The sequence below is a fragment of the Balaenoptera physalus genome (genome assembly GCF_965194825.1).
Source record: "Balaenoptera physalus genome assembly, chromosome: 2".
Classification (NCBI taxonomy): Eukaryota; Metazoa; Chordata; class Mammalia; order Artiodactyla; family Balaenopteridae; genus Balaenoptera; species Balaenoptera physalus.
In genome coordinates this window covers 97,554,754-97,578,049 of record NC_138883.1, presented here as the reverse complement: position 1 = coordinate 97,578,049, position 23,296 = coordinate 97,554,754, and the positions used below count along the sequence as shown (strand labels likewise).

At 40.1% G+C, this 23,296-nt stretch overlaps 2 protein-coding genes across 8 annotated transcripts in view; one reads left to right on the top strand and one right to left on the bottom strand.

Annotated features, from left to right (window-relative positions):
* Positions 1-53: 53 nt before the first annotated feature.
* LOC309653435 (RNA polymerase-associated protein LEO1-like) lies at positions 54-21,793 on the top strand. 5 transcript variants are annotated; one of them, XM_082448110.1, is made up of 11 exons: positions 54-4,348; positions 5,318-5,415; positions 6,047-6,192; positions 6,952-7,036; positions 8,129-8,223; positions 8,804-8,938; positions 9,440-9,575; positions 11,221-11,374; positions 12,285-12,382; positions 13,419-13,495; positions 18,667-21,793. In XM_082448110.1, the coding sequence occupies exons 2-10, from the start codon at positions 5,332-5,334 to the stop codon at positions 13,479-13,481; spliced, it is 996 nt and encodes a 331-aa protein (XP_082304236.1). In that variant the 5' UTR covers positions 54-4,348; positions 5,318-5,331; the 3' UTR covers positions 13,482-13,495; positions 18,667-21,793. The 5 variants fall into 5 exon arrangements, with proteins under 5 accessions (XP_082304236.1, XP_082304235.1, XP_082304234.1 ...); XM_082448109.1 differs by lacking the exon at positions 54-4,348 and adding an exon at positions 4,960-4,978 and having other exon boundaries at positions 18,980-21,793; XM_082448108.1 differs by lacking the exon at positions 54-4,348 and adding an exon at positions 4,960-4,978.
* TMOD3 (tropomodulin 3) overlaps positions 21,010-23,296 on the bottom strand; it is an 87,022-nt gene continuing 84,735 nt past the window's right edge. For all 3 annotated transcript variants that reach the window (XR_014259152.1, XM_082448031.1, XM_082448032.1), the window contains one exon: positions 21,010-21,918. Coding sequence is in view for 2 of the 3 variants with exons in the window: in XM_082448031.1 (XP_082304157.1) it covers positions 21,884-21,918 (35 nt within the window). In the remaining variant the exon portion in view is untranslated. The remainder of the gene's footprint in view (positions 21,919-23,296) is intronic.

The following is a 23,296-nucleotide window of genomic DNA, read 5'->3' as shown; positions in this document are numbered from 1 at the left end:
AGCAGGCTGATTTTGTTAATGCTTTACACTAAGTCTTAGGTTTTAGTGAATTCCTCCCAGGTCCCACAAAGAAGCCTGGCAAGGGCCAGGTGAAACGAGTGAGGCATTCTTCTGGGGTGCAGAGTTTTAAAAGGGGCACAAAAAAGCCTCCGTAATTGTATTTGTTTGCTAGGTCTGCTGTAGCAAAGTACCACAAACTGGGTGACTTAATACCACAGAAACACATTCTCTCACAGTTCTGAAGCCTAGAAATCCTAAATAAAGGTGTCGGCAGAGCCGTGCTCCCTCTAAAGGGAAGAATCCTTCCCTGCATTGTCCTAGCTTCTGGAGGCTCCCAGTAATCCTTGGCTTGTAGCAGCATAACTCCAATCTCTGCCTCTGTCTTCACATGGCTTGTTTCCCTGTGTGTCTGCTCTGTGTCTTTCTGTGTCTCCACTCTGTGTCTCTCTGTGTCTCCAGATCCCACTCTCCTTTCAGGACACCCATCAATGGGTTTAGGGTCAACCCTAATCCAGTGTGACCTCATCTTAACTAATTACATCTGCAAAGATCCTATTGCCAAATAAAGTCACATTCTGAGGTTCTGGGTAGATATGAATTTTGAAGGGTCCCTATTCAGCCCACTACAGTAATCAAGTTTAATAACACTGTAATACAACATTTAAAAAAAATAAAATTAATGTAAAAATATGATGAACAAAATGTCAAAAATTCAAATAAAGATGATCTAAGGGCTGGGATTAGGGTAAGGCAAGTGAGAAGAGTGGCACAAGTACAGAACTGGATGGATCGTCTCTTTATTTGAAATTTTGATGTTTTGTTTATGGGAGTTTTTTGCATGGAGTTTAAAATGTATTGCAATATTATTTATCTTGATCACTGAGTTTCTGGCACCACTTATATTTTTCACCAAAGTGAGTATCTCACATGTTGCATCCTAGTTGTGGCCCTGCTTTCTCACAGCATGGTGGCTGGGTTCCAACGGTGAGTACCCCAAGAGAGCTGTATTACCTTTTTTCAAAATCCACCACATTCTGTTCAATAGAAGTGAGTCACTGATGTGAGCTCATATTCAAAGGGAGGGAAATTTGACTCCTCTCGATGGTAGAAATGGCAAAGAATTAGCAGATATATTTGAAATCCATTATTTAAGATATGTATTTGTCTTTTCTGCGGTGCTCTTCTACACAGACTGATCTTTCCCTTGTGAACGGACTAGGGCTGTAAATACAATCTAGGAGTGGTGGCTTGTGGGAGGCTTACCCTGAAGCCTGGTTATAGAGGAGTGACACTGAAAGAGAATAAGGTCCTAACTCACCACTGTGTCACTCTCCTAAACTCAGAAACCTTCAGTCCCTTGCTATTTCTTGGTTAATCAAGTTGAAACTCCGATGCCTGGCTCTTGAGAGCCTTCATTTTGACTCTTTCCTTTCCAAGGCAACATTGTTTTTGTTTTTTCACTAGCAGACACATATGTGACAGTGATTGAGCTCTTGTCTGTTGCCTCCAAACCTGCCCTTCTCTACAGAGCTTGGCTATGCAGGGCTAAGGCTCTGCAAGCACATTTCAGCTTTGCCAGCTGCCCCCTGTTAGGGGGCGCCAGAGAAAACCGGGAGCCTGGATAACAAAGAAAAGATTGCTCCTTCCTGTTTGTTTATGGAACTTTTCTGGGGGCTTCCTGTTGACCTGCAGTCTTTCTAAGGGGGCGCAGCAGCAGCAGTAGTCTCTTCCCACAGCAGCTCAGTCCGGTTTGCAGTTTTACCAAGACTTGAAGAGACAGCTTCGTTGTACTCCCAAGAGATGTCAGTACCAGCTGGACACTTCTCTTCCTCAGGTATGAGTTTCAGCTCCGAGGGGCCCTGTCTGTAAGTTTGTAAGTTTAATAATAATTTTAACTTTCCCCTTTGTTCCCTCATCTCTAGGGGTGGAAGTTGCTCTCTGAAGTTGCTAATTCTGCGATCCCTTAGGGAGTTCTCTTTGTACTTTTTGTAACCAAATCAACAACTTTAAACCTAATTACAATTTTTAAAAAATATTAAGATCTATCTGTGTAGACAACTGGTAAGTTTTCTGTTGCCCAACTTGGACCTGACTGGGTAGTCCAGGAAGCAAATCCTCAAAGATGACATGTGTAGATTGGTTTGGGTCTGAGCTCCTCACCGATGGGAAACAGGATGCTGGTGGTGCCTCGGCATCATGATGAACCAGATTATCCCCTGTGATTGAGGGCTCAAGCGGCTGCTACACTTGTTAGGCAGTCCTGATGACTAAGGACTGTGGTGTGGGATGGATGCCTCCGAGTGCCCTGGAGCACTTACAGAAAGTCGACAAGCTTAGGTTAGTTTTGGTTTGTTTTTAAACTTTATTGAAGTAGAGTTGATTTACAATGTTGTGTTAATTTCTGCTGTACAGCAAAGTGATTCCGTTATATATTCTTTTTCATATTCTTTTCCATTAGGGTTTGTCACAGGATACTGAATATTGTTCCCTGTGCTATACAGGAGGGCCTTGTCGTTTATCTGTTCTCTATATAATAGTTTGCATCCACTAATCCCAAACTCCCATTCCTTCTCCCCCCACACCCCCTCCCCCTTGGTAACCACAAGTCTGTCCTCTATGTCTGTGAGTCTGTTTCTGTCTTGTAGATAGCTTCCTTTGTGTTGTATTTTAGAGTCCACATATAAGGGATGTGGTATTTGTCTTTCTCTCTATGACTTAACTTCACAGAAGCTTAGGTCTTTAAACGTTCGGCTCAAGTCATGGTCAGAGAACCAGGGAGCACTTGTGACAGCCCTAAAGGAATCTCATATCTTGTAGTCAGAGGGCTGAGGTAGCTGAAAAATCAAACGCATGTAATTGTGTGGTTGCAGAACTACAACATCAACTGAATTCACAGCCTCTTCAAGTCTCTCATGTGAAAGGGTATTGACTGAGAAAGAAACTAGGAATGGGGATTTCTGTTTGGATTCAGATAAGGCTGAAAAACAAATTTTCTAGTCCCTCTGAGCCTGCCTTGCCTGTGAGAAGCAGTCTGCCTTCCTATATCTGAGGGAAAAAAATTTTTTTTAATTGACATATAGTTGATTTACAATATTATATTAGCTTCAGGTGTACAAAATAGTAATTCAAATATTCTTATAAATTATATTCTGTTTAAAGTTATAAAATATTGGCTATATTCCCTGTGCTATACAATATATCCTTGTGGCTTATTTATTTTATACACAGTACTTTGTACCTCTTAATCTCCTTCCTCTATCTTGTCCCTTCCCCCTTCCCTCTCGCCACTGGTAACCACTAGTTTGTTCTCTATATCTGTGAGTCTGTTTGTTTTGTTATATTCACTGGTTTGTTTTATTTTTCAGATTCCACATATAAGTGATAACATACAGTATTTGTCTTTCTCTGACATTTCACTAAGCATAATACCGTGAAGGTCCATCCATGTTGTTGCAAATGGCAGAATTTCATTCTTTTTTTATGGCTGAGTAGTATTTCATTGTACATACATACCACATCTTCTTTATCCATTCATCTGTTGATGGACAGGTTGCTTCCATATCTTGGCTATTGTAGATATTGCTGCTATGAACATTGGGGTGCACATATCTCTTTGAATTAGGGTTTTTGTTTCTTTCAGATATATACCCAGGAGTGAAATTACTGGATCATATGGTAGTTCTATTTTTAGTTTTTTGAGGAACCTCCATACTATTTTCCATAGTGGCTGCACCAATTTACATTCCCACCAACAGCATACAAGGGTTCCCTTTTCTTCATATTCTCCCCAACATTTGCTATCTGTAGACTTTTTGATGGTAGCTATTCTGACAGGTGTGAGGTGATATCTCACTGTGGTTTTGATTTGCATTTCCCTGAATGATTAGTGATGTTGAGCATCTTTTCATGGGCCTGTTGGCCATGTGTATGTCTTTGGAAAAATGTCTATTCATGTCTTCTGCCCATTTCTTAATCAAGTTGTTTGTTTTTTTAATGCTGAGTTGTATGAGCTGTTTATATATTTTGGATATTAACCCCTTATCGGTCCTATCATTTGCAAACATTTTCTCCCATTCAGTAGGTTATGAAACTAGTCTTCTTGCTTGAAAATGCTGTAATAACATCACTTGGAGCAGTCTGCATTCCCCTCAAGAATCACCCAGCTGAGTTCTGTCTGACCTACTTTTTACCAGCAGACCCATCACTAGGATCTCATCATACTCTGGCAAAGAAAGCACAAACTCTTGACTGAAGAAGAAATAACTTACACACCAAAAGAATTGCAAGATTTTGCTATTAAATATGAGCAAAAGCCTGGGGAATGTGTGTGGACGTGGATTCTAAGAATGTGAGATGAAGGAAAAACACTAACTACCTTGGGCCAAATTTACTGATACGGGTGCACTTATATTGATATATTCTGGATTTGATGTGTTAGGACATATAGCTGGACGTGGCTCTATACTTGATGGGTTCACCAAAAAAACTCAGTGGTGGCCTTCATATAATGAAGTTGAGATACCAAAGCTTCCCTGGCTTTGTGCAGAGGGAATTCAAAGACAGGGAGATAGGAGTGTCAGAGTAGACATATTTTGTGTGACCTGCATACCATCCCCCACCTTCCCTAACTACACTCCCTGAGAGCGCCAGCTTAAAACAACAAACATTTAATATATCTCACCGTTTCTAAGGGTCAGGAGTGGTTTAGCACTGGCTCAGGGTCTCCCACAAGGCTGCAATCAAGATGTTGGCTGAGACTGTATTATTTAAAGGCTTGCCTGGCTGGGGCTGAGGGATCTGTTTCCGAGATGGTTCACTCACGTGGCTCTTGGCAGGAGGCCTCAGTTTGTCACTGCATGAGCCTCTCCACAGCAGTTTGAGTGTCTTCATATCACAGCAGCTGGCTTCCTCCAGAGCAAGTGACCCAAGGGAGAAAGAGCAAGGCAGAAAAGCCACAATGTCATGCAGAGACTTGGAAGTGAGGCTGTATTCTATTGATCACATAGACCAACCATGATACCTGTGGGAGGGGACCACACAAGGGCAAGAATACCAGAGGCAGGGATCCCCGGGATCCACCTTGAAATCTGGCTATCACAGCAGCTTGGCCTTCCACCAACTAACTTTGCTGTTTTCCTTCCCTGTAGACACTCTTGTGAGGCTTCTGAGGGCCAGGCTCAGGGAGTCAGTCTGATCATGGTTTAGTGGAGGTTTGGTTTATGAATCTTGGGAATGTGTTGAAGTGATGGGCTAAGAACTGTGTGAAGAACTTCAGTGAGAGAAATTAATACTGTGCATTTTCCCCCCAACGTTGAAGATTATAGTGGGACCATGGATCTGTTTGGAGACATAGATGACATTTCTTCAGAGAGTGACGGGGACAATAAACCGCCCATTTCAGGACAGCCTGTTACTGTAAGTACGGTTACAAATCTCACCTGGGCCCATTGTTCAAAGTTAAGAAAAACGTTTCAGAGGCTGATGGGTCATGTAGGGAGAGGACATGGATAATGAATAGCAGTCTGAAACATCTGACGAATGGGTGACTTTCTTAGCTATGTTGGGAATTTCTGGATATTAAAGAGAATAGAAGGAATTGCTCAGAATGAATTTGATGCCAAACTTCAGGGGCTAGACTGTGAGGATGCATAATTTGAAAACCTTTGATTTAAAAGTTGTTCTTATTTAAACCTGTGCCAAGAAGTGTGTACTATTTGACATTCTTCTCTGATTTTAATAGTTACCTAGCATTGAGGGGTTGCATAATTTCACACACCTGTTGCTAAATATCTTATGCAAACTAGATAGGTCAACATTTTTTCTGGTACTGCAGGCTAACAGGTCTTGTTTTGCATGGTGGTTTTTCAGGGGTGGGGTGGGGAGAGGATGAAATTTTAAGGAGAGGCCTGGAGGGGTTGCCAACTGCTTTATCTCTGAAGGGGTGTCCAAGTTTACTTCTGGTCACACCTGCATCTGCCTAGTGCAGAAGGAGAGCTAGAGCATTTCTAATGTCAACTCAGGCTCTCACATTCTGATTCTCTCTTAGGATGGACGTGGAGTGCCTCAGGACCAGCAGGAGGAAGAGCCAATATCTGAAACCAAAATAGAAGTAGAAATTCCCAGCATCAACTCTGATTTAGGAAATGAATTGTACTTTGTTAAACTACCCAAATTTCTCAGCATAGAACCCAAGTAAGAGGACTGATTAAAGTTTTTTTTTTCCCCAAGATATTGAGTAAAAATATGTGGAATGTAAATGTTTTTCTCATTTATAATGAGTTGGCTAATCACAGAGGTGGGAGATTTCTCATGTAACTCTGAAAAAATAAATTTAGAATGTGCTGTGGTAGAAAATGATGAATTACTGGTGTGAGAAAGTTTTAATGCTAATAATTCTTCTAGCATTTTGGCACTTTCTTATAAATGAACAGACATAGCTGATGAAGGTATTTTTCACTATTATAAAGCTGAAAAATTGGAAAATGAGAGTGAGAAAGTTTGCTAGAGAAATCACAAATGTTCAATGCAAAAGCCTTTGTGAATCTAGAAACGACCACAATTTTAGACAACAAAATAGTGTTGATGGGTATTATTCACGATGGTGCACCATTGCAAGCTCTTATGCAATTAAACATGACACTTTTCTTAAAAAATATGAAAAGATAGATCATGTGTCACCTATACTTTAGAGGGCATATGTTACTGAACAAAAATATGATTTAAAAACTTTGAACTGTAAGTCACATTTGGATTTTATTTCAGGTAATATGTTTTAAAATCAAATTTCAAGAAAGTACAGTAATTTGCCTACTTTTTGAAGTTTTACATGAAGTTATTTGTCTACTGTGATTTTTTTAACATATTAGTGCATGTTGTAAAGATTATTATTTTATACATTAATTATATTCAATACTAAAGATGGCTAATACTACATTAAAAAACACCTTTTAGGCCTTTTCATCCTCAGTATTATGAAGATGAATTTGAAGATGAGGAAGTGCTTGATGAAGAAGATAGAACCAGGTTAAAATTAAAGGTACCATTTCACACTTTATTCCTGTGTTTTGGTTTTTTGTTTTTTTTTGAGTTCTTCCTTTTATAAAGTAAAACACAGGGGTAACAATTTGAGACCAGCTTATAAAATGATCTTTATGTTTATTGTCATAAACAATCAACAAATAACTGCTTAGAACAAGGAATTAAATATCTTTTCAGAACATTTTTAGAGGGGAAGGTATATATCCTTTTTAAAAAAATCCGTGTAGAATTGTCACTTTTTTAACCTTTCTTTTGCAGTTGTAATTTTTTGACAGAAGTAAAGATAAAAATTCTTGAAAATTGTTAGCTATTTCCTTCAGGATAAATAGTAATGTAGCTAGGTATACAGAACTGCCTCCACATTTTATTGTGGATAGATCCAAGCAGCTTCCCACAAGAAGAGTATCTCAGACTCTTTATGGCAATTCAGATTATGCACAGAAAATAGGCCTTGTCATTAGGTGGTCCCCCTCGAGAAGGCCTGGATGGCAAAACCCTACCATTGCTCTCACAGGGATGGCGTTGCCTTTAACCGGGTTTTGAATGAGCTTCTGCCAGAGGCCGCAGTGGTAGCCGTGGCGGGATCCATTTTTATGCTACTTTTGTAATTTGGAGTTCCCCACAATAAGGATAGGGTAAAGCAAAAGTCTCAGGTTTTAATCTGTTGTTTATTACTTAATTGTATATTCTTTTTTTTTTTTTTTTAATTAATACTCAGAGCTTCCCTGTCTTACTAGGCGAATGGGTCCTTTTTTAGTCCTTCTTTCTCTGGGTTCATAGCCTTCAAGTTGGGCTGCAATAGACAGAGATCTCAGTTGTAACCTCCTACCTCATATGGCCCCAAAGATTTTGCTTCCACTGCCATGAACTGGAGCTCATAGAAGATTAAAACAAAATGTCTGGTGATTTCAACCAGTATCTCTAGGTATCTGTAGCAGGAAGGTTTCCATGTTGCCTAATCAACTATTTTGTGGTGAGCTTATTCTCTTACCATCTATGAATTCTTGGCACATGATTATAAGTCACTTGAGGAAAAAAGAACATGCAGTTAGTAACGCTGGTTTTCTAATGCCTTTGTGTTTTGAAACAGATAGAAAATACTATACGATGGAGGATACGCCGGGACAAAGAAGGAAATGAAATTAAAGAAAGCAATGCTCGGATAGTCAAGTGGTCCGATGGAAGGTGAGCATAAATGCCTGAAGAGTATGGAAATACCCAGAGGGAGGCCTGGGATGAATGAAGTTTTCTGCGTAGGACCGTATTTTGGGATCATCTTTCATTAAAGAATTAACAAGATCTAGGCCTCTGGCATTACCTGGGAAACCTGGGAGAAATAAATAAGGTTAAGATCACAGTGCAGCACTGGGATACTCTAGTCATAGCCCCAAGATGTGATCAAATTCACAGTATCTACCTTATTGATATGAAAGCCTAATCTTAGCGCCCATTTGTGATTATTGGACATTATAAATTGGTATGTTTAAAAAAATGGTTTCTATTTTACTAATGAAATGATAGACATTGGGAAAATGATAAAAACAATTATATTTGAAGTTGAAAGGAAGATGGATTTTATGACCTTTTACTTTGAAAGGTTAGGTTAGTTGTTTCCAGTATCTTTTCTTTGTTTTTCTTATGAATTCAGTATGGAGACAGGATCCTGCAGTTCCACAGCATTTTAAGAACAGCTAACAGGGTAGAATGGAAGCTGTAGGATTTGTTAAATATCCACACTAATAACTGAACTATTTCTTGTTTCCAGCCTATCCCTGCATTTAGGCAATGAGGTGTTTGATGTTTACAAGGCCCCGATGCAGGGCAATCACAACCACCTGTTCATTAGGGAAGACACTGGTCTGCAGGGACAAGCCATCTTTAAATCCAAACTCACTTTCAGGTAACTGTTCATAGTGACCTACAGCTACTTGGCAGTTAAAGAGCAACAGGGCAGAGAGGTTGGCTGTGCACAAAGCCCGCCTCAGTCCTGATTGACCTGATTTTGAGGTACAGCTCACCAAAGTCCACGGTCTGGTTCCCATGCTATTTTTCATCTTTGCAACAAGTTGCTGTCCCTCAGGGAGCCAGTTCACGCTATGGAAACCAACATGAGCCCGCCGTACAAACCAGAAGACCGGTTATTAACTCACATTGATTGACGCACCTGGTAAGAGGCCTGGACTGTCTGTGCTGCTCTGCTGGTCAGCGTGTCCCTTCCCTTCAGGGACGTTTACCTGGGAAGCCTGCCGATCGCGAGCATGCTCTTGGTGTGCGCATGCGCCAGAGGAAAGGGCTGCCGCAGGGGCTGGTGTGTCATTGTCCGCAGCTGTGTTTGCTGTTGGTATGATTGCCTCCAAATATTCTTTGTAAACAGTGAGACGTTTTTGTCTGTTTCCTGCAGACCTCAGGCTACAGACTATGCCACACATAGAAAGATGACCCTGCCACTTGCTAATAGAAGCTCGAGGACACAGAAGATTAGAATCTTACCAATAGCTGGTCGTGATCCTGAATGCCAGCGCAGAGAGCTGATTAAGGTATGTTGGCTGAGATTTATCCTGGGATTGTTTGGGGTATTAAGAGCTGTGCTTTCCAGAATGTTAATTCATCATTTCTTATTGTCACAGCCGTTTTATTTCTTGTGGTTATCAGGGAGCCTGCTTAACCTTCTAAGCATATGGTTAACCACAGTAATGGTCATAGTCAATGGCTGATGGTGAGATACAGCAATCCGGCCCCTCAGGTGTTCTCTCTCCAATCTATGAGATTTCAGAGGGAAACTAGTAATTTAAAAATATAACCCGGGGGCTTCCCTGGTGGCACAGTGGTTGGGAATCTGCCTGCCAATGCAGGGGACACGGGTTCGGGCCCTGGTCTGGGAACATCCCACATGCCGCGGAGCAAATGGGCCCGTGAGCCACAATTACTGAGCCTGCGCGTCTGGAGCCTGTGCTCCACAACAAGAGAGGCCGCGATAGTGAGAGGCCCGCGCACCGTGATGAAGAGTGGCCCCCGCTTGCCACAACTGGAGAAAGCCCTCGCACAGAAACGAAGATCCAACACAGCCATTAATAAAAATAAAATAAAGCACACCTAGTATACTGTAATTTAAAAAAATAAAAAATAAAATAAATAAAATAAAAATATAACCCGGGCTTCCCTGGTGGCACAGTGGTTAAGAATCTGCCTGCCAGTGTAGGAGACACGGGTTCGATCCCTGGTCCGGGAAGATCCCACATGCCACAGAGCAAGTAAACCTGTGGGCCACAACTACTGAGCCTGCGCTCTAGAGCCCACGAGCCACAACTACTGAAGCCCACGCTCCTAGAGCCCATGCTGTGCAACAAGAGAAGCCACCGCAATGAGAAGCCCACGCACCGCAATGAAGAATAGCCCCTGCTCGCCACAACTAGAGAAAGCCCGTGTGCAGCAACGAACACCCAATGTAGTCAAAAATAAATTAATTTTAAAAAATCTTTATATAAAAATATAACCCTTGATGTATACCATTAAACTGTGTTAGCCAGATAGGAGGTGATGTGGGAAGGTCAGGAGGACATTCCTGACTCAGTTGACACTGGCTCTGCCTAGTGAACCCCAATGTGTAGAAGCCAGGCAGATGGAAGGGAATGAAGGCTCTGCTTTGGGGCTCAGGGACCCTCCCCACCAGAACCTCCCCATCCTGCCATCAGGAGCTGTGGGGAGCTCTCTGGGTTGAGGGCCCCAGACTGGAATATCTGGGCACCATGGTAGTTTGGTGGAGCCTGGGCAAGTCAGGTGTCTGTCTCAGGGGTGAAGAGAACCCGCCTCCCTCAGGCATCCACTGGGCATGAACGAGGTTCCTCAGGCTGGTCGCCGCACTCTGGGCTCTGCCTGGCAGCACAGGGGACGCTGCAGCTCCCTAGGCTGTGCCGGTGCCAGTTCTGATGGGGCAATTGGTGTGAGGGAGGGAGCCTTTGCCTCTTCACCCTGTGTGGTCTTCACTCCTTCGAACTGAACAAGATGATGACCATGTGTGGTAACAGAGGTGTAAAATGGAGAGAACTGTACCCTCAGGACACAGGAACTGGTGTTGTCCTGGGCGAGGCATTTACGTGTTCTTTACAGTAAAGTAGTTTCACGGGGGCACTAAGTGAGTTCATTTTTTTTTTAAAGTGCAGTAATTTATTTGCTTCTTTACAGAAAGAAGAAGAACGTTTGAGGGCTTCTACTCACAAGGAGACCATCCATCTGCGGGAAAAGCAGAACCAGCGGGGGCCAAGTGCCCTCTACCAGGGCCCCAGCAGTGATGAGGAGGGTGAAACCAGCAAGAGCCATGGCCGAGGGGAACGCCGAGGTGAGTCGGGAGAGGAGGTCACAGTTCATCATCTCAGGTCCATGGGAGCGATTATGCTCTGGTGGACTCTTACTGTCTTGCTGTTATTCACTTAGGACAACAGTACAAAGGCCTTTTATTTTGTTTTCCCTAGGACCACTTTCCCACACAAAAGCTTGGCTGGGAAAATAAGGCACCCCCATAATAAAGAAAATCAGTCAAATAAGTTTTGTCCTTATGGAGGAAAATGTGTAACAGGCAGTTCTCCTGCTTGTATAGGGACCCAGTGTTTAAACTTTGTAGTTTTAAAAAATGTGGGGCTTCCCTGGTGGTGCAATGGTTAAGAATCTGCCTGCCAATGTAGGGGACATGGGTTTGAGGCCTGGTCCGGAAAGATTCCACACGCTGCGGAGCAACTAAGCTCGTGAGCCACAACTACTGAGCCTGCACTCTAGAGCTTGTGAGCCACAACTACTGAGCCCGCACGCCACAACTACTGAAGCCCGTGTGCCTAGAGCCCATGCTCCACAACAAGAGAAGCCACCACAATGAGAAGCCCGTGCACCACAATGAAGAGTAGCCCCCGCTCACCACAACTAGAGGAAGCCCGCTCGCAGCTACGAAGACCCAACGCAGCCAAAAATAAAAAATATATAAAATAAATTTTTTTTTAAAATGTGTGCATGAAGCCCCTCGGGTATTTAAAAATGATCAGACAATCTCTCCGAGGGAAAAAAACCTCTCCAATCTAAGTCATTTAAGCATGTTTGAAAGCAATACATACTTCTTCATGAAAACTTTAAAAAATTGTTGGCTCCTCAAGGGAAATATATGGTGGGAAGTAGCAATATTCAAGAGTAGAAAAATTCAGGAATAAATGGGTCTTCATCTTTGAAGGTCAATCCCATATATAAAGTCCCTTTGCTTTCAGAGGAAAGGGCCAGAATCTATTCTTCAGAGAGTGATGAGGGACCAGATGAAGATAAGGCTCAAAGATCGCCGAGAGCAAAGAAACTCACCAGTGATGGGGTAAAACCAAATTTATTCAATCTGAAGGGGTTTGCCCTGTAGCCACAAGTCAACTCCTGGAATGAAGAGGAGCTCACAGCCCTGGAGCACAGACAGATGTCTACACACCTCCCTGTAACTCAGTGAGATGAATGCAGTAATAAGCCTAGACGTGGCCCAGAGGAGGGCCTGACACCTGTGCGCACTGGGAGACTGCCCAGAGCAGGCGCTGTCTTGCTGGGTGCTGAAGGAAGAGTGTTAGGGTGGGCATGCCAGAGGACGGAGAGGCCTGTGAGAAAAGACACATGGCTGAGACACCAGGGCTCGACCAGAGAATTAGAAGTAGCTGAGTGCAGTAGAGCAAGGGGCCTCTCACCTTCATCATGGGTATGATGATAGTGGAGGGTTCGTTCCTTTCCATGTTGTTAAAATTATTTTCCTTTAATTATTTCCTTTCCCACTTATAAGAGCACAAGTGCAAAGAAAATTTAAGTCTTAATTACACCAGCAAATCACTATGTTGTTGCCATTGTGCCATATTCATTCATCCAGTGTTTTCTGAACACTTAACATGCTCCACTATGGGTTTGGAGTTACAGATCAGAGGAAACATCTCAGTGATAGAAATCGGCCTTACTGTGTAATGGAAGCACTAATTTTTCATGTGAAAAAAATATATTTAAAACTTGGAAAGCATACTGAAAAAGCATAAAACACAAGCAGTCCTTTTTAAAAAAAAATTGACAGGCTTTAAAATACTGAATTTTAGATGGAGAAAGTGAAGTACTGAGGAAGCAGAGGTACATATTTCAAGTAATAATGAGCAGAATCCCCGTCAGGATAGAGTGAGGTGTCCCTGAGCCCTGACTGCTGCCCAGGGAAGCCCGGGCTCCCCTTGTCTGACCTGTAGAGACAGTGTTTGTGGACAAGGTCGCCACTGGTGGGTAGGGTTCTAACATGAAGGGCTAGCTCCCGCATCAGCTCAGAATTACTTAAGACAAAATTTCCAGAAACGTTCAGTATTAAATTTTACACCTTCTCTCTCATATCTGTTCAGGAGGTGAACCCTCCAGAAAGAGGAAAGCAGGCGGCGAAGAAGAAGAGGATGACTGAAGCATGAAACGCGTGCTTGCTGTAAGTATGGTTTTCAACTGTTTGTTTTAAAACAATGATGAAATGACTTGTTTTGATTGAAGGGAGGAATTGAGTTGCTTTTGCATAATCCTAGTTGTGGTTTAAAAATGTTCAGAAGCGAGTCTGTGACTTTAGAAAATACATTCTTCCCAAATGAGAAGTTTATTTTGGTAACTGTTTGCTCTGGGTCTTGGGTTTCCTTGTCCGAGCAGGTACAGCACAGGAGGGTTCGCTGGAGACTCGGTGCTTTGCCAAGTGCTGCATGGGCCTTACCGGTTCTAATCCTCAGAACAACTCAAAGGGCAGCCACTGTTATTCTCATTTTACAGACGTGGAAGCTGAGTTAGAACTTAAGACCTCTGTCCAAAGCTTTTTCTTAAGTTAAAAACAAAAACATTTTTGAGACAAGGGTCAGGAACTTATGTGCACAGCAGTCACACTGCTGAGCAGATACATTAGTGACCTTATGGAGAAAGACACCCAAAATACCTGAGAGAAATGGTCACCAAAAGGTTTAGAGAAAAAAGAGCAGTGCGAAACAAAACACTAGATTTGACTTCTAGCTTTGTGACTAGTGCAGTAGCTGGAACATAATAGGTGCATAAAAAGTATTTATTGAATGACCAAACCAATGATATTATCTTGGGGAAGTTATTCAACTTCTCTGAAGTTAGTTTGCTCAACTTGGTGGGGTTTGGACTTGACCATGTAAATTCTTCATGATTTAATGTTTATATTCCTCTACCTCTGAGAGTTGAATACTAATTAGATACGTTTTTTTAGAAGTCTTTTGTTAAACAGAAATGGTCAAAGAAAAGGAAAATGTCCCATCATCTTACCACGCAGAAAACCTGGATATACATTATATTTCCCTCCCTTTTATATTTTTAAAGTATAATTTCATAGTTGTGTAGTAAACACAGACATAATTAGCACCCACTCCAGAAAGGCCATTTAGAGACTCATCCAGAATGCTGAGAGGTACTAGCACAGTTCAGTCATAAAGTCGGCTATTCTTTTTTTTTTTTTTTAATTTTATTGAAGTAAAGTTGATATACAATGTTGTGTTAATTTCTTCTGTACAGCAAAGTGACTCACTTATACATATGTATATATATACTTTTTCACATTCTTTTCCATTATGGTTTGTCACAGGATATCGAATATAATTCCCTGTGCTACACAGTAGGATCTTGTTTTTTATCCATCCTATATATAATAGTTTGCCTCTGCTAATCCCAAACTCCCATTCCTTCCCTTTCCTATCCCTCCAAACCCCTTGGCAACCTCAAGTCTGTTGAGCGGCAAATGGCATTATTTCATTCTTCCTGATGGCTGAGTATATCCATTGTATATCTTCTTTATCCATTCATTCATTTAGGTTTTTCCATGTCTTGGCTATTGTGAATAGCGCCGCTATGAACATAGGGGTGCATGTATCTTTTCGAATTAGTTTCATCTGGGTATATGCCCAGGAGTGAGATTGCTGGATCATACATCAACTCTATTTTTAGTTTTTTTGAGGAAACTCCAAACTGTTTTCCATAGTGGCTGCACCAATTTACATTCCCACCAATAGTGTAGGAGGGTTCCCTTTTCTCCACACCCTTTCCAGCATTTGTTGTTTGTAGACTTTTTAATGATGGCCATTCTGACTGGTGTAATGTGGTACCTCACTGTAGTTTGGATTTGCATTTCTCTAATAATTAGTGATGTTGAGCATCTTTTCATGTGCCTCTTGGCCATCTGTATGTCTTCTTCGGAGAAATGTCTATTTAGGTCTTCTGCCCACTTTTTGATTGGGTTGTGTTTTTTTTGTTGTTGTTGTTGAGTTGTATGAGCTGTTTGTATATTTTGGAAATTAAGCCCTTGTTGGTCACATCATTTGCAAATATTTTCTCCCAGCCCATAGTCTTTTTGTTTTGTTTATGGTTTCCTTTTCTGTGCAAAAGCTTTAAGTTTGATTAGGTCCCATTTGTCTATTTTTGTTTTTAAGTTCTGTTGCCCTGGGAGCCTGACCTAAGAAAACATTGGTATGATTTATGTCAGAGAATGTTTTGCCTGTGATCTCTTCTAGGAGTTTTATGGTGTCATATCTCATGTTTAAGTCTTTAAGCCATTTTGAGTTTATTTTTGTGCATGGTGTGAGGGTGTGTTTTAACTTCATTGATTTACATGCAGCTGTCCAACTTTCCCAGAACCACTTGTTGAAGAGACCATCTTTTTCCCATTTTATATTCTTGCCTATTTTGTCAAAGACTAATTGACCATAGGTGTGTAGGTTTTTTTCTGGGCTCTCTATTCTGTTCCACTGATATGTATGTCTGTTTTTGTGCCAGTACCACACTGTTTTGATTACTGTAGCTTTGTAGTATTGTCTGAAGCCTGGGAGGGTTATGCCTCCTGCTTTGTTCTTTCCCCTCAGGACTGCTTTGGCAATTATGGGTCTTTTATGGTTTCACATAAATTTCAGGATTATTTGTTCTAGTTCTGTGAAAAATGTCATGGGTAATTTGAAAGGGATCATATTAAATCTGTAGATTAGGTCAGCTGTTCTTTATAGGGGCTGGCCTTGAGGCTCTGCTACTTCAGCAACAGGACTGGGGCAGGGCAGTTGGGCTGAGCCTAGAGGCCCTCAACCCTCGTAGACATGGTGGAAAGCTTAATATTTGAAGGCCAAAAGATATTTGGGGATTTTGGACCCTCCCATTGTTTGGTGCTTGGAGCAGGGTGCCACTGGGCTGAGCATGAGGGCACTGTCTCCCCACAGCCACAGCTCCTGGCACCACGTCCACTCAGACCCACGGGAGCTGGAGTTACCTGACAACCCAAGCACCCGAGCCTCCAACAGGCATCAAGGCTTCCCGTATGTGAACATAAGCCAGACAGCCATCCTCGGAAGGCCAGCCAACACTAAAGATTCAAGGGGAATTTCGTTACTCCTTAAGTTTCAAAATTCAGTTATTTGATGTTTATCCCTAAAAGTTTCCTCAAACCCATTACACGTTGCGCTGATTTTCTCTTTTGGTTGGTGGATATAGGTGACTTATGAGAGATGTCTTTGTTTTACTGCAAAAATAATCTCTAGTTTAATAGCTGGATTGGCTCCCATCAGGCCCAGAACGCACTGTATCATAGGTCCCTGTTTCTTCTTATTTGTCAACTCCGTTTTTTTTAAAAACTCAATTTGATTTTATGGACAGACCAGACGGAGTACTGATGGTATGAGATTGAACCATATGAACTTACTATTTTTATGGGTATAAATGGTCATGTATTGACAGTTTTATATGGTTTAACTTAATAGGGTAGGAAAGAATAACTCAGGGAAATTAATAAACTTGTTCTTAAGAGGTGTGTAAGGAATGAACTTTAGAACATAAGCACTAAATGGATTTTCCAAAAAGTCCAAGTCTACAGTATATTTGATAAACTTTAGTGAAATTATTTATTCCAATATGAAGTGGTAAATTCTAAATGCCTACAGTCCATATTTTTCAAAAGAACCTTCACTGTGCTATTATGAGCCAATAATAATAATATTAATATTTTGTAATATTTAAGTATCAGTATTATAAAATTCAATTTTTATATTTATAAAAATTGAAAAAGTAAAGCATTTATAGCATTTTGGTATTTTAGAGTTAAAAAATGTATTTAAATGCCCAATTTCATGTGACAAAGAATGATGCACTGTTATAAAGGTAATTTTCAAGCTTTTAAACATAACTAAAACCAAATATAATTCATCCAAAAGACTGAAAAAAAATGTGGGCATTTATTCAAAATTACAGAGGTTTTTATGCTACGTGTGTGTGTAAATGCACATGTATGCATGCAATTTTTTTTCACAATTTTTTTACAATTCTTAAGCAGACAAATCTAAAAAGTTTAAACAACTGAATCAAAGACTTTTCTTTTGTGAGTTAAGGTAAAATTTAAACTCCTAAAAATTGCTATACATAGCCACCAAGAAGCACCCAGAATTTGTTCTTAAACCTTACTATATGAGTGGACTACAATATCTGACAGAAAAATTTTAGGCCTATTAATTGCTTTGCAGCACTTAAAACATACTGATAGTCTGTAGAAAAGGGAGTTAAGCCTCACATATGCAGACTCCAAGGGAGTTTATCTTAAAAGTGTACAAACTTGAACAACGCTAACAAAACATGGCTGGTGGTGTTTCACGGTGTTACAGTCTATTCTTATCTAGCCACTAGAGCAGATGTCCTAAGTAAAAGTCTTTATATGTCAATGAAGGCTGTCTAAAATACTTGGTAATGGTTTACAAGATTGGCTCCTCTGAATGATCAGACTGCAGGTTAGAGTTCAGCATTAACAAACTGTTATAAATGTTTTATTATAAAAAAATTTCCAATTTTTATCAGTTTTTATAGGGAAAGACTTATGGAACTAAATTATAATGCAGAAAAATCAATATGACATAAGAAAGAATGACCACATTAAAATGACATAATATAAAAATCTTTGCTTATTGTAAATACAATTTTCTCAATTTAAAAATTTGTGAAGAATTCCTTTGACTGAGAAGTAGCTAGAAACATTAATGTTCAGTGGGAGCTGATGGAAAAGATGGTTCTATAGATGTTTAGACTGAAGAAGTCACGCCCCTTGATAGGAGGTGCTCTGACACATCCAATTTGTTTGGTTCTTGTGGGTGCCATGTCTTTAGTTAATACTGTTCGAAAATGGAGTGGTCTTGAGCGCATTATGCTAAATGAAATAAGTCAGAGAGAAAGACAAATAAATACTGTATGATCTCACGTATCAGAATCTAAAAAAACTAAATTCATAGATACAGCAAGCAGAGTGGTGGTTGCCAGAGGTGGGGCATGGGGAGTGGGTGAAATGTGTGAAGGTGGTCAAATGGTACAAACTTCCAGTTATAAGAAAAAGTCCTACGACTGTAATGTACAGCATAGTTATGACAGTTAATAATACTGTATTACATATTTGAAAGTTGCTAAGAGAATAGATCTTAAAAGTTCTCATCACAAGGAAAAGCATTTTTTAAAACTACATGAGGTGATAGATGTTAACTAAACTTATTGTGGTAATCATTTTGCAGTATGTGCATATATCGAATCATTATGTTGTACACCTTAAACTAATACAATGTTATATGTCAATTATCTCAATAAAACTAGAAAAACAATTTTTTAAGTGAAGTGGCATTTGAAATGAAGAGCAAAACTGTACATTACCGAACTTACAGAGAACGGAAATTGCTATGGATTCTAGAAAAACAATGATCCTTGTATCTGCTGGGAGGTAACAGTGATTCCTGATTTTATAAGGAAAAAGTGAGGCAGTCCTGGGAACACAGAGCGAAAATTTAAAGATTTTATGAAACCTCATGAATTATTTAATCTTATTTTAATGGTAGCAAGGGTTAAATATAATGTACAATAGAACATGACTAACATTTTATCAAAACATTTTTTCTTTTATAATTTTCAGTATACCATGGACTCCCCTTTTTAAATGAAAAAATATCAGATGCTGTCAACGGAAAAACAATATACAAAGCTCTATACATGTAACTTTTCCAGAGGACAACTACTGCACAAAGCAAGTATGTGGATTATTTCATTCAAATAACGAGAATCTGCAATTTAACAATCAAGATATAATTCTCCTTAAAATCTCCAACAATCTGCTAATTTTTTAAACACAAAATGTTTATTTGGTCTTTTAAACGACAGGCACCACACCCTTAGAAAATGTATTTCACCTATGAATTAGACTTCTACTAGGCTTTAGCTACAAGTATACAGCACCAAAATCCATTTTAATAATATCAATATTATTAATATTGATTTTTTAATACATACAATTTCATGTAGACAAACTGGAAAAATTAGAACTTCCAATATGAATATAAAATTTTATAAAATGGGAAATTAAAAGCTTTTTAAAAAACAGCAATTTAAAAATGCAAAGAATAGTCTTTGCTTAGATAACCAGATAAGTTTATATTGGTTACACTACAAAAACTTAAAGTCTTAGAAAATCTTTGGTTTAAAAATCAAGAGTATTTCACAACTCCAATCTGTTATAAAAAATTTTAGAGAAATACAGAAATACTGAAAGTTACTAAAAGGGTAAGAGGTGCCAGATTCTTAAAGATCAAAGAAACATCAGTTTTCTCCCTTGTAATTACAATTCTTGAAAGATTTTCTGCATTTAATCAGATGAATATTCACCCTTATCTATTAAGAAATCTTTTCTTCAATTATATAATGAACTATTGTAGCTCAGAACTGGAATGGTACAAGGAAAACACTCAACTTCTTCATACTTTGATAAATAATAAGTGGAAAAGATATTGCCCCAAGTATAACACACAATTTTAGGTGGGGCCCACCTACCTATATTTAAAAACAAACTTTGGGGAGGAAAGGGTAACATACTTAGCAATTTACTGACTGACTTACAGGGCAGGGCAAGCAAGGAAGCCTTGCTAAAAGTGTACTGGTAGCTCTGTACAGCTGCTCCATGCTGACTCCCCACCCTGCTGGAACTGTGCAGTCTCTAAAACCAAGTGCATTTCCAAAGTCATTTATGAAAGGAAAGAGGGAGAGAGCGAGCGAGAGTGAGCTTGACTTGCTAACTTGGAAAAACCTCCAGCACCCTATAACTGAAAGGGAATAGCAGTACAGTGCAAAGTCACTCTTTGGCCCCTTTCAAACAATGGATAGTGATTCCAAAAAAACACACACTCAATCCTCATGAGGAAAGCTTTTGCCTGTTAAGAAGGCTTATTACTGTAGCATGCAAGGAGCTGCCTAGCTCATTAGATAAGCTGTCCAACCCAAGACAAAGGAGCAGACATTTTATAATTCAATTTCAAGAAGTTTAAAAAAATTAACAATAGACCTCTCCCCTATTCTGGAAGGAGATTCCTCCTTTAGAAAAATCTCCCTGTAAGTGATACACCCAGGCCTGAATTGTCAAGGCCAGGACTGCTCAGACTCCTTTGCCCCTGTTGTCTGCAGCTGTATCGCCTCTGCCATCTCCTGCTCCGGGGCTGCCCTGAAATAAGACATGAATGCAGGCCCAAAATGTCTATCATACTATTGGATCTGGAGTAGTCTTCCCACCACAGGACCACCGTTTAACTGTTCACTTTAATACTTTGAATGATTGATAGGAAGACAACTTGTGTTATGAGAAATTGCTTTTATACAACGTAGACCAAAAAGTACAAGATGAAAGGAAACAGATAATAAAAGTTAGATTTATCAAGAACAGCCATTTTCCTTATTGGTTGGGAAAATCTGTAGTGAGTGGTGATTATATACCATTCAGACAATTCTGTGTTGCATATAGGAACGTCTCACTATCCTGTGCAGCTCCTTAATTTATACCCAGGCCAGTTTCTAATTTACCGTCAGTAACCATCAATTTAAAGGACTGTTTTGCATGCTCCTCTGACTTAAGCTCCACCATTTATTAACTTTGATTTCATGTGTTTGTTTAACAACAGCTTTCTTTTACCCTAAATAACTGAGAGTTGGCTGTATGCCTTTTACAGGGAAGAAAAAATAGCTTTCCTACTCAGATGCTTTTTTTTTACTATGAGCTTTCACAAAAATTTAACAATGCCCACATTATTACAATGAAAACCGGTAATGAATTTAGACCTAACTATACTTTTAAACAAAGTGTGTAACCTGGCCAAGCTGATGACTTTGTTGAAAAAAACTGTAGGTGTTGCTGAGACACCTTGGACAGGTGCAGTGCCGTGGAATGCACAGGAGACGACTGCTTCCTCTCTCCTAGAGATCTGCTTTGACTCCAAAACAGATGACCAGGTTTTGAGTCATCTGTTTTAAAATGCTGGCATTTCGCTTTCTTGATAGAAGCAAAAAGCATACTCTTGCCAAGTTCATGTGTTATGAAACTTGGAAAAGTCTCCTTGCCATGGAATAAGGAAAGCTTTGAAGTTCCTTGTACCTAAGAGGTGCAACAACAATTCTGACATCAGCAATGTCCCTTTTTGACTTAAAAAAAGATTGGTCCTTAGAATGTTCATATTATTCTACATAAATGACTTCCTAAACTTTTTTATAATTGTATTTTTTTAACCCAAGACTCATCATAAACCATTTAATTAAGCTAAATTAAAATTGATTTTAGCAGAAAGTAGAAATAATACTTTAGAATACAAAATATCACCTACTAGTGATTTACAATTTGAAACTGGTAACAACTTAAACTAGGTAAAAGATACATGTAGTTAAAAAAAAAAAAAGAATTTCCAGTCTTTTCCCTTCTCCCGAGGAAAATTTTACATCTGATATCACAACACGGGCCCTTGGCAAACTTTCGAAGTCTTCCAAAGATTATATGTTGGCAGACTTACTGGTGGTCTCCTTCAACTCGTCTCTTGCGAACTATGAGAAAAATGTTAGAAATCCCTGTTAGTTTGTACAATGTTAATTTGCTTGTGACAAGTTTCTGTGTGATCCAGTTAGAGTTGTACAAAAATGATTTGTCCATTTGCAGTTCAGATGGCCATTAAAATAAAAAACTCACATCCTTCACCATGGTTACTTACTTACCTGTTAAGAACTGAGGGGCTAAGCTCAGCTGTGCTTACACAGCAGTAACATTAGAAATCTACAACAGAATGGTCAGCAGTCACCTTCAAGCCACTGTGCCTGTCTCATTTGTGTATTAAAATTTATACCTCCATTAAAAAATGATTAATAACTTACTGTATTAAATTTTGAAATGACATTCAGGCAGCTGGGATTAGAAAGTATTAAACGTAACTATTTGCATGCTCTTCTGATTATTTCCTCAGTTTGTGCAAGAACATATACCAAAAATAGTATTATCAGTTTCAAAGGTAAGTGACTTGCCGCTACTGCTCTCCAAATTTTCCTTCACTTACCTCCTACAAAATGAGCCAGTTCAGGGCTCTGAGAAGACAACAAATGCAAAGTAATGAAGATCTTAGACCCTGGTAATGTGGTGATGTCACACCTGGCTACCATAAACTTGGGCAGCCACAGTGGTTGGTCAACTAGTCCAGTTAATGGAGTAAACAAAGGTGCACATCTGAGGACCCCCAGCCTCCTCCCGGGCTGCTGACCCTGAGCCACTTGGCTGTGCTCACTAGCAGCAGGGCTAAGTCTTCAGCGTCAGGGTCTTGCTACCTTCACTCTCACCTGTCAGCTACCAGAGAATATCTGCTGAGAGCCACCAGGTCAGGGCTCCTCAGCATTGTGGCAACTCCTATTTAGAGAGGACAACGAGCACAGGTTCTGGAGTCAGCAAGAGTGGGAATCTGTTGCTTTTTGTGGTTTGCTCTTTGGCAAGCAAGGTAACCTCTCTGAGCCCCAACTCATCCTCTGTAACAGGGGATAATGAGACCTGTACCTCACGGCTGTGCGAGTAAAGTCTGCTTAGTGTCGTGTTAATATAGAAAACATTCAGTGAAGGGTACTCAGCCTCGTTACCCACCACAGTGGGGTCACGGGATGGTCCTGAGGTCAGCCATCTTTTCGGGATGAGGAAAGTCAATTTAGCTTTCATAAAGTTAGAGGATTTGCATGTATACATAATTGGTTTTGATACTCTAACCAGTAAGTAAGTAAGTTCCTCTGTTTAAGTTACACTGTTGGTCTATTAATTTCTATACTCTCTTCTGTGGAAGCAAGTAGGAAGACACCTGTCTTTGTTCAGCCTGAATTGGCTGTTTTAACAGAGGAATGAAAAGCTAACAGGTGCACTGGCCTCCTGGCCAGGCTACGAATTCTGCTCTCA

Bases quoted from the DNA above. Each gene is read 5' to 3' on its own strand.
- LOC309653435 (XM_082448109.1), top strand. The intron at 8,224-8,803 runs GTGAGCATAAAT...TCTTGTTTCCAG, and splicing joins GTCAAGTGGTCCGATGGAAG to CCTATCCCTGCATTTAGGCA. The intron at 9,576-11,220 runs GTATGTTGGCTG...GCTTCTTTACAG, and splicing joins AGCGCAGAGAGCTGATTAAG to AAAGAAGAAGAACGTTTGAG.